Source organism: Microcebus murinus, chromosome X (assembly GCF_040939455.1).
Source record: "Microcebus murinus isolate Inina chromosome X, M.murinus_Inina_mat1.0, whole genome shotgun sequence".
Taxonomy (NCBI): domain Eukaryota; kingdom Metazoa; phylum Chordata; class Mammalia; order Primates; family Cheirogaleidae; genus Microcebus; species Microcebus murinus.
The window spans coordinates 36,359,816-36,372,306 of record NC_134136.1 but is presented as its reverse complement, the minus strand read 5'-3'; the positions used below and the strand labels follow the sequence as shown (position 1 = coordinate 36,372,306).

Genomic DNA, 12,491 nt, shown 5'->3' with positions numbered 1-12,491 from the left:
TCTCCCAGTTTTTCTTTCAAATCAGTTAGACATTCACTTAAGCCTTAAAAACCTTAGTAATGACATTTCTCAGTTTTTGGTAGCTCTAAAGTCAATAAAATTAGTGAAGCTTGAACTGCAGCTAAAATCTTTAAAAATAGTAATCTTCTGAATTGCTAATTAAGTGTAGAACAAAAGGAAATTAGTATAAACTTGAGCTCATTTAGGGAAGTGTCTTAAATGATACTAGTCATAAAATCTAATGAACTCCAAGTGACTCTTCAAATTATTTTTTAATTTGAATTTTATGCTGCAAATATTGCTTGAAATAAGTGATCCACATGAGCTCACAAACTTGAATTAATTTTGGGTCAAAGACTTAATGAGTTTTGTAAACATGAACTGTGTTGTTGATATACAAACCCTTTTTACATAAATATTTTGAGTACCAATCTTTACAAACAATCAGGGAAGCATCTTCTTATGAAACAGAACTTTATTGAATACTGGGGATAGACTTGATGGCAGAGGAAATAATTTATTTCTAATATTTTTTAATATGATCAGAGTAAAAATTTGTCTAATAGAGTCTTTTAGTACTGAACACGTTTACTCTTCATAAATATTGAGTTTGTTGTCTGAGGTAATAATAGGCTTTGTGGGTGTAAAAGAAAACTCACGCTAGTTCTTCAATAAGAGTCCTTCAGTAAGCAATAGGGATGGAACCAAGCTACAGGCGATGTAGGCTTTTAGCATTTAAGTGAAATGACTTGTTAATAATATTTAGATCACTGATTGGTATAAACTAAGGATATTAATGACCTTGGATATTGATCAAATTATTACCTATTCTGTAGGAAACCTAATAGAGACAAAGCTAATTCAAGGTCAGCAGGTTCCAAAATGAATTCATAAAAGATGACAATTGTAAAGCTTAACTGAGAATATAAGATGGAAGAACTAGGCCAATGGAAACGGAAAAATTTACATTCTTAAATATCTATTGTAGAGAATTTAGTTTCAGCGAGGTTCTGTGAGTTTCAAGATAAATTGTGTTTTACTACATAATCTTCAGAATATGGGCTGTTAATGACCAAGCCATGATTAGAGGCTTAGAACTTTCAGCCCCATTCCCCATCATCCGGAGATTCAGTTAATAATCAATCATGTCATGTGATGAAGCCTCCATAGAAATCCTTAAACTACAAGGTTGGTGAGCTTCCAGGTTAGTGAACACATCCACGTGCCAGGAGGGTGGTGCACCCCAACTCCACAGGGACAGAAGCTTCTGTGCTCGAGAAACTTCTGGACCTCACCCTGTGGTACCTCTTCAGCTGGCTGTTCATCTGTCTCCTTTAAAATAAACTGGTAAAAGTAGAGTTTCCAAATTCTGTGAGCCATTATAGCAAATTATCAAACTTGAGGAGGGGGTTGCAGGAACTCCCAAGTTGTAGCCAAGTCAGATAGAAGTGAGCACCTAATACTTGCAACTGCTGTCTGAAGGGGGCATCTTGTGGGACCTAAGCCTTGACTTGTAGGGTCTGTGCTAACTCTGGGTAATTAGTATCAGAATTGAACTAGATTGTAGGACGCTCACTTGGTGTCTGCAGAGAAGTGAATTGCTTGGTGTGGAAACCCTGCATGTTTGCTGTCTAAAGTGTTGTGAGTAGAAGAACAGTTTTCTTTTATTGGCATATTTGGTTTTGGTTTCCTGAAGCCCTCATTATTATCTCTGAATTCTTTGTGTTTTTTAAACCACAGCTTCAAAGACAAGTGGGATTATTGAGTCTTTGATTGGTTTGAACCTTTTATGGGGCCCTCTAACCAGTTTTCAGCATGTAGACATAAAACAAGCTTTTATTACTAAAACTTGGGTTTGTTTCACTGAAGTTAGTGGTTTGGTGCAGTTGAAAGAGCATTACACCAGGAATCAGAGAATTTGAATCTAGTCTTGACTTTATGTAATCTCAGGGAGATTATTTTACCTCTCTTCACTCAGAGATCCTCCTCTAGGGGCTGAGTGGGAATATATAAGAATGAACAAACTTTTTTTTTTTTTTGAGACAGAGTCTCACTTTGTTGCCCAGGCTAGAGTGAGTGCCGTGGCGTCAGCCTGGCTCACAGCAACCTCAATCTCCGGGGCTCAGCGATCCTACTGCCTCAGCCTACCGAGTAGCTGGGACTACAGGCATGCGCCACCATGCCCGGCTAATTTTTTGTATATATATTTTTAGTTGGTCAATTAATTTATTTCTATTTTTGGTAGAGACGGGGTCTCGCTCAGGCTGGTTTCGAACTCCTGACCTTGAGCAATCCGCCCACCTCGGCCTCCCAAAGTGCTAGGATTACAGGCGTAAGCCACCACGCCCGGCCAAACTTTTTAAAAGTACACTTAACCCTTCCTGCCTCCACCACCAAGAATGTAATTTTACATCATCTCCCACCTCCAGCCATCATTGTTAGGAGTGAGCCATTGTGTGTATTATAACCCTTGGATGTACTGGGGTTGAAAAAGGTTAAAAACTATTGATCTCAAAGCTTTCTTCCAGCTCTGAAATTCCTACTGAAAGTTCATCAAACTTGAGTTACACACAGGCTGGTGTAAAAGTTGCAAATATTAACTTCTCAGCATACAATATTGGGAGGGAAAAGTCACCTAGTCTAAAGGGCATAAAAGATAATATATACATGGTTTCTTAGCTACTGATCAAGAATTACTATGTTTTAGTCCCTTGTCATCATAGATCACTAATTTGGAGGCCCTCCCCAGTGCAGTACAAATTCTAGCCTTTCTCTCCTGCAGTCAACACACTGTTGTTGATAATGCACAAGAACTTGTCATGATTAGCAAAATTCTATACTCCGTGAGGACAAGGACTAGCTCTGATTCTGCCCACCATTGGACCACCAGCAGTAGCAACAGTCCTGGTTCGTAGTAGCCATTAGTGTCAGTAGTCCACTAGACCCAGTAGTCCATTGGGTAACTGAATAAACAAAATGAATTTGGAGAGTATAAGGACCTACAGCCAAAAGGCTGTTCTGTTGACTTAACCATACCCTGTCTCACTAAATGCAGAAACAAGGAGGTGAGAGAAGTTCCTGAAAATCCTTTTGAATGGTAAGAATGAGCAGTTAAGAAGCCTAAGGCTGGCTTGAGATTTAGTTGGGACTACCCACTTAAATTTTAACTACTTGTTGCAAAATAAATCAGTCCTCTCTGAATGACAATTATGCTGAAATAATTTGGTCAAAACTTAATCAAAATATTTTCTGACCCAATGATGAATAAGCTGGGAAAAATCCCATTTTGTTCCCTTATTGGAAAGCTCTTAAACATATGAGCTCACTTTTCTCCTCGAGTGACATTTATTGAACAGTTTTGTTATGATTCAGTATCTTACAGGGTTTTAGGATTCATTGCAAATATAAATATGTAGTATATTATGGACGTACTTAAGGAAGCTGGGATGAAGTTGCACTGACCCAGAGCAGGTTCAGGGGATGATAACCCACATGGTTTGATTTGATAGAGGCTAAGAAGCCTCCTTTTCCCAGAAATATCTCTCTGGTCTGTTTCAGTACCTGAAACTTCCAACGTTTTGATTCTTTGGATTAAGGATTATCTGTGTTCAAGAGTCCCCTTTAAAAGGCAACTACTTCCAAGGGGACTAACTCATTTATCAATCTGAATGAGATCATTGGCTGATGAAAGATCATGTTCACTAAACAACAGGTTACAGAATAGGTGCCTTGGCCGGGCATAGTGGCTCACGCTTGTAATCCTAGCACTCTGGGAGGCCGAGGTGGGAGGATCGCTCAAGGTCAGGAGTTTGAAAACAGCCTGACCAAGAGTGAGACCCTCATTTCTACTAAAAATAGAAAGAAAATAATTGGCAAACTAAAAATATATATAGAAAAAATTAGCCAGACGTGGTGACGCATGCCTGTAGTCCCAGCTACTCGGGAGGCTGAAGCAGAAGGGTCGCTTGAGCCCAGGAGTTTGAAGTTGCTGTGAGCGAGGATGATGCCACGGTATTCTAGCCTGGGCAACAGAATGAGACTCTGTCTCAAAAAACAAACAACAAAAAAGTTACAAAAAAAAAAAAAATAGAATAGCTGCCTTTTGAAAGGGTGGCAAGGACAGAGGTAGGTCCTGAATAATGAATCCTGCCTGAAGGATGAAAAACTGAATCACTGAGCTAGTAGCAGCATGAGAATCTGGGGTGTTTAGAAAATAAGGTGCCACAAGGCCAGGAAGGGAACTGAAAGGAAAATCCCAAAGGCACCACTTCAGATGAACTTCATATACTTCCCAATTTTGCCCAGCAAGAGTTTCTGGGCAACATTTGCTCTAGATTTTTAAATCCAGATTTTTTCCATTTTTTTCCTGTCAAAGTATGTTGATTTCAGCTCAGCTTTCAAGCTATCATGATCATTCGAAATCTTGATTCTGTCTTACAGCATAGTAGCTATTACCCCAGGAGAAATCAACAAATTTATGAAGGCTGCCTTCTGTGTTTTTATCTAAGTCACTGGTTCTTAATCTTGGATTCAGGGAGTCTTTAATTCATCTAAAACCGTATGTGACATTGTGTGTATAAGCATTTTTCAATGGAGAGGGGGTCCAGGGTTTTCAGTAGATTCTCAAGGTGATCCATAACCTCAAAAAAGGTTACAAGCCACTGATCCAGCTATTCATAAATATTTTGAACAGAACAGTGCTAATGAGGACAGAGCTCTATAAGACCGACAATAGTGCCTTCTTTCCTAGTTAGCACTGATCCATCAGAAATTTGGGAGCATAGTTGTTGACTATTACATGTCAGTCTCTCTTCTTGTGATTTGCCTTTATCATAACAGAAGGGAAAAATGAAATTCAGCTACTTGGGCATTCTGAGTGGCATTGAGATGTTTACACTGTTATTGTTTCATTTTTAGTCTCCAAATATTAGGTCATTCTTAAGACCTTCATCATTTTGCTTCCTGTACCCATCAGACATCATATACCATGGTATCATATTTAGTCTGTGAATGGAATTATAGGCGCATCAAAAATCCCTGAGATTGGCTGAAAATTGACATATCAAAGAAAATACATAAAAGCTTGCTATCTCTTCTTTCCATGGCTCTGGACGAGAGTAATATTAATTTCCATTTCCACCCACCTTAAAACCTACAAAGACTCTACCTCAACGTGTGTATGTGTATGATCTACATAAAAGTTTAAGAAAATCCTTTACATAAACATATGGATGTGGTAAATTAGAAATTCATTACCTCATTTAAAAAGGATTCACCTCAGAAGGAAGTCAGACTCAAAAAAGTACATACTATATCATCCCATCTGTATGAGAGTCAAGAAAAAGCAAAGCTAATCTCTTAGTGACGGAAAACAGATCACTGGTTGCCTAGGTCCAGGGCAGTGGTGGGATTGCACAAAGGGGCATGAGTGAACATTTTTGGCTGGTGGAAATGTGTTCCTCTAGGTGGGTGTGGTGGTTTCATGGGTGTGTACTCTACCAGAATTCATCAGATTGTACACTTGAAATCGGTGGTTTATTGTACATAAAGTATACCTCAATAAAATTGTTTATAAAAGGATTTACCTTAGGAGTCATTAAAATGAGATTTTATTGAGTATTATTTATTGAGCCTTAAAGATTAAAATATGATTGATTTCACAAATGAAAAGGTAAGTCCACCTATAAATTTCCTCAAGGTGGGATGTGAGTGAAATATGATCACAAAAAGCTTTTTAACAAGGGAAGAAAAAGTGATATCAATGCATTAGAGTTAATATTTAGCATTTATACAAGATTGATATTTCCATATTAATGTTTGAATGTACCAACAGTAAAACGGATTATTTAAATAATCAGTTAAGATTATCTAAAATAGATCACAAGTGTTCATTTAGAACACTTTCCTAGTGTGCTCTTCAAAGTAGATAGCATCAGACATAGTGATAACATAATAGCTCATTCAAAGCTAAATGGTAATGTTTGTCTACACATTATTTGACATTTAAAAATTGGGTTATTTAAAAATTTTGCTAGGCTCAGATATTGGATACCAGGGTGATTTCTTGGGAAATCTAACATGATGAATGTAGCATTAATTACAAGACCTGGTTTTAAATGCCATGGACCAATTAATATGTACCCTCTACACATTCTCCTGTTATTCTTGGAGAAATTTTTCCCAATCTATGAGATAATGCTGGTGAATTACTTTCTTAGTGATCAATATAAAAATGAATAGGGAAGCCCTGACAACTAATGCTAAAAATAATATTGAATCTAATTAATGCCACCTTGTCAATATGTGCATGTGGAACATAATGAAGAGTAGCTCTTAATAAAACTAGAGAAATAAGATTTTCTGAAATACAACATGAGTACTGTTGCAAAACACTTTCAACTAAGTTAGAAATCACTTGCCTTGTCATTTGTTAGGCTTACATGTTAGTAAAATTATAAATACTCTATAATGGTAAAGCAGGAACCCTTGCATTGATTTAGTAGTTGGCCTGTTTATTCTGGATTCATAGTAGTAATGAGCACCTTATTAGAGAAGGGTTGGTCAACATAGAGGGAGGAGGTGGGGACTGGTTAGGTCAACTGAATTCCAAATGCCAGTAATGGGTTTCTTAGTGATGGATGCTGTACTTGAGCCACCAGCCTACGCCTTAACCACTCCCTTCTCCTCATCACAGAGAGGCTCAACTACGATCCCAGGCTCTGGCTCTGGCACCAGTTCCAGCTCCAGCTCCGGCTCTGGCTCCAGCTCGATCGCAAGCTCAGGTACAGGAATAGGCTCTGGTCCTGGGGCAGGTTCTGTGGCAGGCTCTGGAGCAGGCCCTGGATGTTGGATAGGCTCATGGTCTGGTTCCTGAATGGTGGCAGTGTCATGAGTGGAAGGTGGTAAAGTTGCTTCTAGTTGGACGGCGTCTTCTGCTGGCATTGCTTCACTCTCTGCGCTTTTCTTTGTCATTGGTCTGCAAGAAAGATGGCCCAGAAAAAAATAAATTAAGGAAATGCTAACTTTCAGAATTTCACGTGGAGCCATATGCTCTGTAGCTCAAGTGACCATAGCTCTCGAACAACAGGAAGTCTGTTATTTCTCCTATTCTGACTCACTCTGTAAGGTCATATGTCTCCACTGTGGGTTCAGGAAGGTTAAGCCTCAACAATACAATCAAAGGTCAAGAAAAACACAGGCCAGTGTTTAAAAAGTGGGAAAACTGATGTTAGGATGAAAGAGTCTAAGAATCTAATATGGTCTTTGAGGACCAAATCCATAGCTCTGACATATCTCTAACTCCCACTACATCTGGCACAACACTTGGCACTTGGTGGGTACCCAAGACATAGCCGTGGAAGCAAGGAGATGGAGGGATGAACAAATGAATGAGTGTGCTATACACTAGAGAAGAAATAGCAGAGTGGTTAAGAGCACAGGCTAGGTGTGAATGTAAAAATCCCCTCAGTTAGTGGGTACAGTGCTCACTGTCTGGGGAATGAACATGCTTGAAGCTCTGACTCAGGTGGGGCAAGAGCAATATACGTAACCTGAACATTTGTACCCCGATAATGTGGTGAAATAAAATAAAATAAAATTACACTGAAAAAAAAAAACCAAAATAATAATAAAAAAAAGAGTACGGGCTATGGGCAGGGCCACATTCTGACTTCTGTGGGCCCTAGGCACTTTTTCCTCTGTGGGCCTCTTGTTCCATAAAAAATATTTAAAATTATATTTTATGACTATGTTGTTATAAAGGCAAATATGTTGATATTATATATTAAAACATTTTCTTGTACCTAAAAGGGTGGTTGTGATGGTTAAGTGAATTGATACACGTAAAGTGCTTAGAACAGTGAGGCACACAGCACTCAGTAAATGCTAGACATCATCATTCTTTTCATAAAAGCAGCAAGAGTAAGCAGAAAGATACCTCTGATATCGTATGCTAAAAGGAGTGCTTAGGAATTGCTGACTGAAGGAGATATGCCTGAGAAATGTTTGTATTCCAGTAAAGAAAACAAAATGAGGGCTTACTCAAGTTCCGTGACGGTCTTAGAATTTCTCTTCCTTTCTTTTGCCTTTGCCTTGTTCCTTGCGAAGCACACAACAGAGGTGACGATGGCAACACCTACCAGGGAACCTACCAAGGCCACGATGATGATTATAACTTCTTGATCTGGAGGACACGAGAAGCTGGTTAATAAAGTGGACCATATTGTCATTTTATACATGTGTATTTGTGACTGGTGGGGACTATTTGGGGAATTAACATAGCGGGACAGTGACTTGCATAGGCTAGAAAAATGGAAACCTCTAGAACTCTACCAGTTGGACTCATACTGGGAAAAGAAAGACAACAGGTTTGACTATGTAGCTTTAACCACTGACATTTATACACATAAAGAATAACATATGCCACGTGGAGGAGGCAGAGTTGCTTTCAATATGGTTCTTTTTCTTCTTCTTCTTCTTCTTCTTCTTCTTCTTCTTCTTCTTCTTCTTCTTCTTCTTCTTCTTCTTTGTTTTTTAGACAGAGTCTCACTCTGTTGCCTGGGCTAGAGTGCCGTGGTGTCAGCCTAGCTCACAGCAACCTCAAACTCCTGGGCTCAAGCAATCCTTCTGCCTCAGCCTCTCAAGTAGCTGGGATTACAGGCATGCACCACCATGCCCAGCTAATTTTTTCTATATATTTTTAGTTGGTCAGTTAATTTCTATTTTTAGTAGAGATGGGGTCTCACTCTTGCTCAGGGCGGTTTCGAACTCATGACCTTAAGCAATCCTCCTGCCTCAGCCTCCCAGAGTGCTAGGATTACAGGCGTGAGCCACCGTGCCCGCCCTTTTCTTCTTTTTTATTTCAGCATATTATGGGGGTACAAATGTTTAGGTTTAGAGAGGAGAGTCTTCAGTGTGCATTTGCTTAACTAGTGAGAGAGACGCCATGGCATTGGAATCTGGTCACCAGAGATATGCCTCTGTTATAGGCAGGGACGTTTCACCAGGCTTTCCAAGAGCATAGGTAAAACAGGTCCCTGAAAACCTTCTTCTCCCCCACAGCTTCCACACTCACTAAGGCATTCTGGCCACTAAGAAAGGATATGCCCATTTCAATAAACAGGCATCTGGTTTATTACATCAGTCTGTGGAGATGCTTAATGAGTGTGAGACGATCCAGCTGTGCACCAGACCTCCAAGCCCTGGGACATCACTTCTCGCTTGTAAGCCAGCCCATCCCCATCTGCCTCCTCTCAAACAAGGGCGGCCATGTTATATTTTGAGATGAGAAGCTAGTTGAGTTGCCTGGCAATGATTCCTTTAACTTTTTGTTATTAAAGGAAAGTGAAAGGAATACATGGGAATAATTTTAAAAGTCAAATAATTCTATAAAACTTCTAACAAAAACAGCAGTCCTCTGCCCCATTCCTTCCCACTTCTCAATCCCATTCACTAAAGGCGACTGCTCTTAACTCTTTTTAATCTTCTTGCCCCCGTGTTTCTGTTATGCTTGCTCCTATATGTCCTGCCTTTTTCAATTTTTATCATTTCTTTTGCACTTCCTACTCTGGAAGTTGGAGATTGAGCTCTTCTGCACCACTCCTCCCCTGCACTGTATTCTAATAAAGTTCTATCACAAGTTTTAATTACATTGAAGTTTGCAGTATTATGACTATGGAAATATTGTTCACAGCTGAGGAACATAGTATACTATGATTCTTTCTTGGACAACATTTTTAAAAAATTTCTCTGGAGTTAATAAGTGTCTCATTGGGGGGGGTTGTTTAGTTTTTTTTAAATGCATTATCAGCAATCCCCAAATTTCCAGCAAAACCATTAAACACCTTTCAATAGATTCTAACACATTAGATGATCTATTGGTTTCTTATGACTCTTCCCTCAGAGGCACGCTTTCTGGAGTCCTCCATCCTCTTCCCCCAACAAGGAGGACTTGTTGCCCTCCTAAGCCTGTTGCTCTACTGTCCCCTTCCACATCTCCATTTTATAGATAAAGAAATAGGCTTTGTAAGTTCCTTCAAGATCCATCTCAAATAGCACTTGGTCGCTAAAGCTATCCTCAGTTCTATAATTGTTCCTGCTTTGGTGTCCTATAGACCCTGTACAGACCTCTATTATAGCATTTAGCACATTTTAGGGTTTTTTTTTTTGTTTGTCCCTCTAACTAAACTATGAGCTTCTCGAATATAGGACATATTTCTTCTTAATCTTTGTGTCTCCATCACCTAGGACAGTCCCTCGCACATAGAAGATATTCAATAAATGTTTGAGGAAGCAAGGAAGAACAGAAGGAAAGAAGGAGGGAGGGAGAGAAGCAATGCTGGACTTTATTGGAAAGAAGATTAGAAAGGAAGCAAGCCTGGCGTCCAAATACTAGATGGTTCTACATTGCAGTGTGATTGTACCTTTAGGAAGGCAAAAAAGGATTGGGGGAGATCTAAAGAAAGACAACAGAAATGATGCAGGGAGAATTGCTGAAAGTGATATGAGAATGAAGGAGCAACCTTCAGGAAAAATAAAACAAGGAAAGCTCAGCTGCGTAGGAAAAGGAAAAGTCCAGGGGAACTTGCCACGCTGGATTATGACATATATTAAAACTACAAATTCAAAGTAAGTTAGAAAAAAAAAATGACAAGAGCCTAAGTGTTATCATGTGATCCTTGAGAGGTTTGGCGACACACCCCTTGTGAGGGCTTGCTCCTGGGTCAGCCCAATTTGACAATTCCAGGGCCCTTAAGTCTTATGCTCAGAGAGTAATAACCTTTGGGTGGGAAGATTGAGGTTTAGAGGCATCTCTGCTCTGCCAGTTACTAACTGGATGACCTTGGGCAAGTCATTTATCTCCCTGAGCTCCAATGTCCTTTCCGTAAAACGAGGCTAACAATATAGTCTGCCTCCCTAGTAGGTGGGTGGTTGAAAGGGTTGAGTGAGGTAATGCTTGTACAGCAGCCGGCCAAGTGTCTGCCACCTAATTTATGCTCCACAAATACTAGCTACTGTGCTTGTGGGTATGTTATTATTACTATTATTCTTAGGGGTAGACCTTAACAAAGCAGTTAAGAACTAGAAAGTTTGAGAGCTATATGTTTTCCAAAGCTAAAGTGTCACTGGGATTTACCAACGGCATCACAAAGAGAAATTCAGCCTGATGCTATTAATGAGGCTGTTGTTTTATTTATTCAATAGTAATACCTACTTTCTAGAGATTTTTGTGAAGCTTAAACAAATTACTTTTTGTAAAGGATTTAGGGCAGTGTGCGGCACCTATTAAGTATTACGTAAGCATTGGATATTAGGATGGTCATTCATCATGTCAACCTATAAATAAAGTGCACAAATCTGCAGAGAAGCAGGAAGCACTAACCAGGAATCCTAATTAATTCATTGGGCTGACAGGCCCAGACTACTTGACTGAAGGAGAAGAAGCTGTTAAAGTTGTATGGTCAACTCACGTGAAGAAGTTAGATCGATTTCGCAGGAACTGTTGCCAAGGCTGTTGATAGCAGTACACTGGTAATAACCTTGTTCAAAATTTGTCAGATTTCCAATAACCAAAGTCCCGGTGGCTGGGTCTGTTGAAACCAGGAAATAGACTTTTGAGTTCTTTTATGTGGGTACAGATCATACTAGTGTAACAGACCATTCAATGCCCACTCTTTCCCAGATTGGCCTCTCTTGACATATCCAGGGTTCAACTGGGCCCCTGGGGACTATTCCAAAGGTAGCCTACCTGGAACCGTGCCCATTCCCTCCATGCTCACCACCTCTGAGCTGGCTTCTAGAAGTTGGAGAGTAGACCTGACCACAGTCATGTTGGGAGAAAAGCATTCTTTGTACATCTCCCAACCCCACCCACCCGAGAAAAAGAGAAGCTCGAGCTCTAAGGACAAACGGCTAGCCACACACTCCTGCTGTCAGCCAACCACAAACATCAGGCCTTTCCAGGGCCTGCTGAAGGTGATACTTACTTGCTTTCACTGGTATGATGTTGCTTCCTTCAAGTTTATACCAGTAGTACACAGGGGAAGGCGTTCCAAGTGTAGACAGGCAAGAAAGAGAGATGGTATGGTCGATTTCTGGTCTTCCTTGAATGCTACAAAAGGGCTTAGAAGGTTTGACTGTAAGGCAATGACAAAGAGTAAAAGTCCTGCAGGATGAATGGCAGTCTATGACAATTGCAGTCATTTCCTCGCTTTCATTTTTGCAGAATATGTGTTTATTTAAAAAAAGAAAAAACTGTCACAACTTATTTTGACAGTTTTCTGGTTGTACCACCAGATGGGAGTAGAGCACTTCTGGTGCAGGTACTTTCCATCAGGAGGCCATTAAGATTCAAATAGTGTTTCCTCTGTCTGCCTCCTCCCCAGATTTATAACCATGAATTTCTGCATTGTGTCTTAAAATATTCCTTTATTAAAACGGCCAAATGTAAGCAAATACTAAACGACTATGAACATAGTTTATACCTCTAAAAG

At 39.8% G+C, this 12,491-nt stretch overlaps 1 protein-coding gene across 1 annotated transcript in view; it reads right to left on the bottom strand.

The window, feature by feature from the left end:
• Window positions 1–6,491: 6,491 nt before the first annotated feature.
• The window catches only part of VSIG1 (V-set and immunoglobulin domain containing 1), a 30,515-nt gene continuing 24,515 nt past the window's right edge, over window positions 6,492–12,491 (bottom strand). Inside the window, exons 5-8 of the mRNA XM_075999136.1 lie at window positions 11,985–12,134; window positions 11,469–11,588; window positions 8,041–8,182; window positions 6,492–6,976 (exon numbers count right to left, since the gene is read on the bottom strand). Of these exons, the coding sequence (XP_075855251.1) occupies window positions 6,661–6,976; window positions 8,041–8,182; window positions 11,469–11,588; window positions 11,985–12,134 (728 nt within the window). The 3' untranslated portion in view covers window positions 6,492–6,660. The remainder of the gene's footprint in view (window positions 6,977–8,040; window positions 8,183–11,468; window positions 11,589–11,984; window positions 12,135–12,491) is intronic.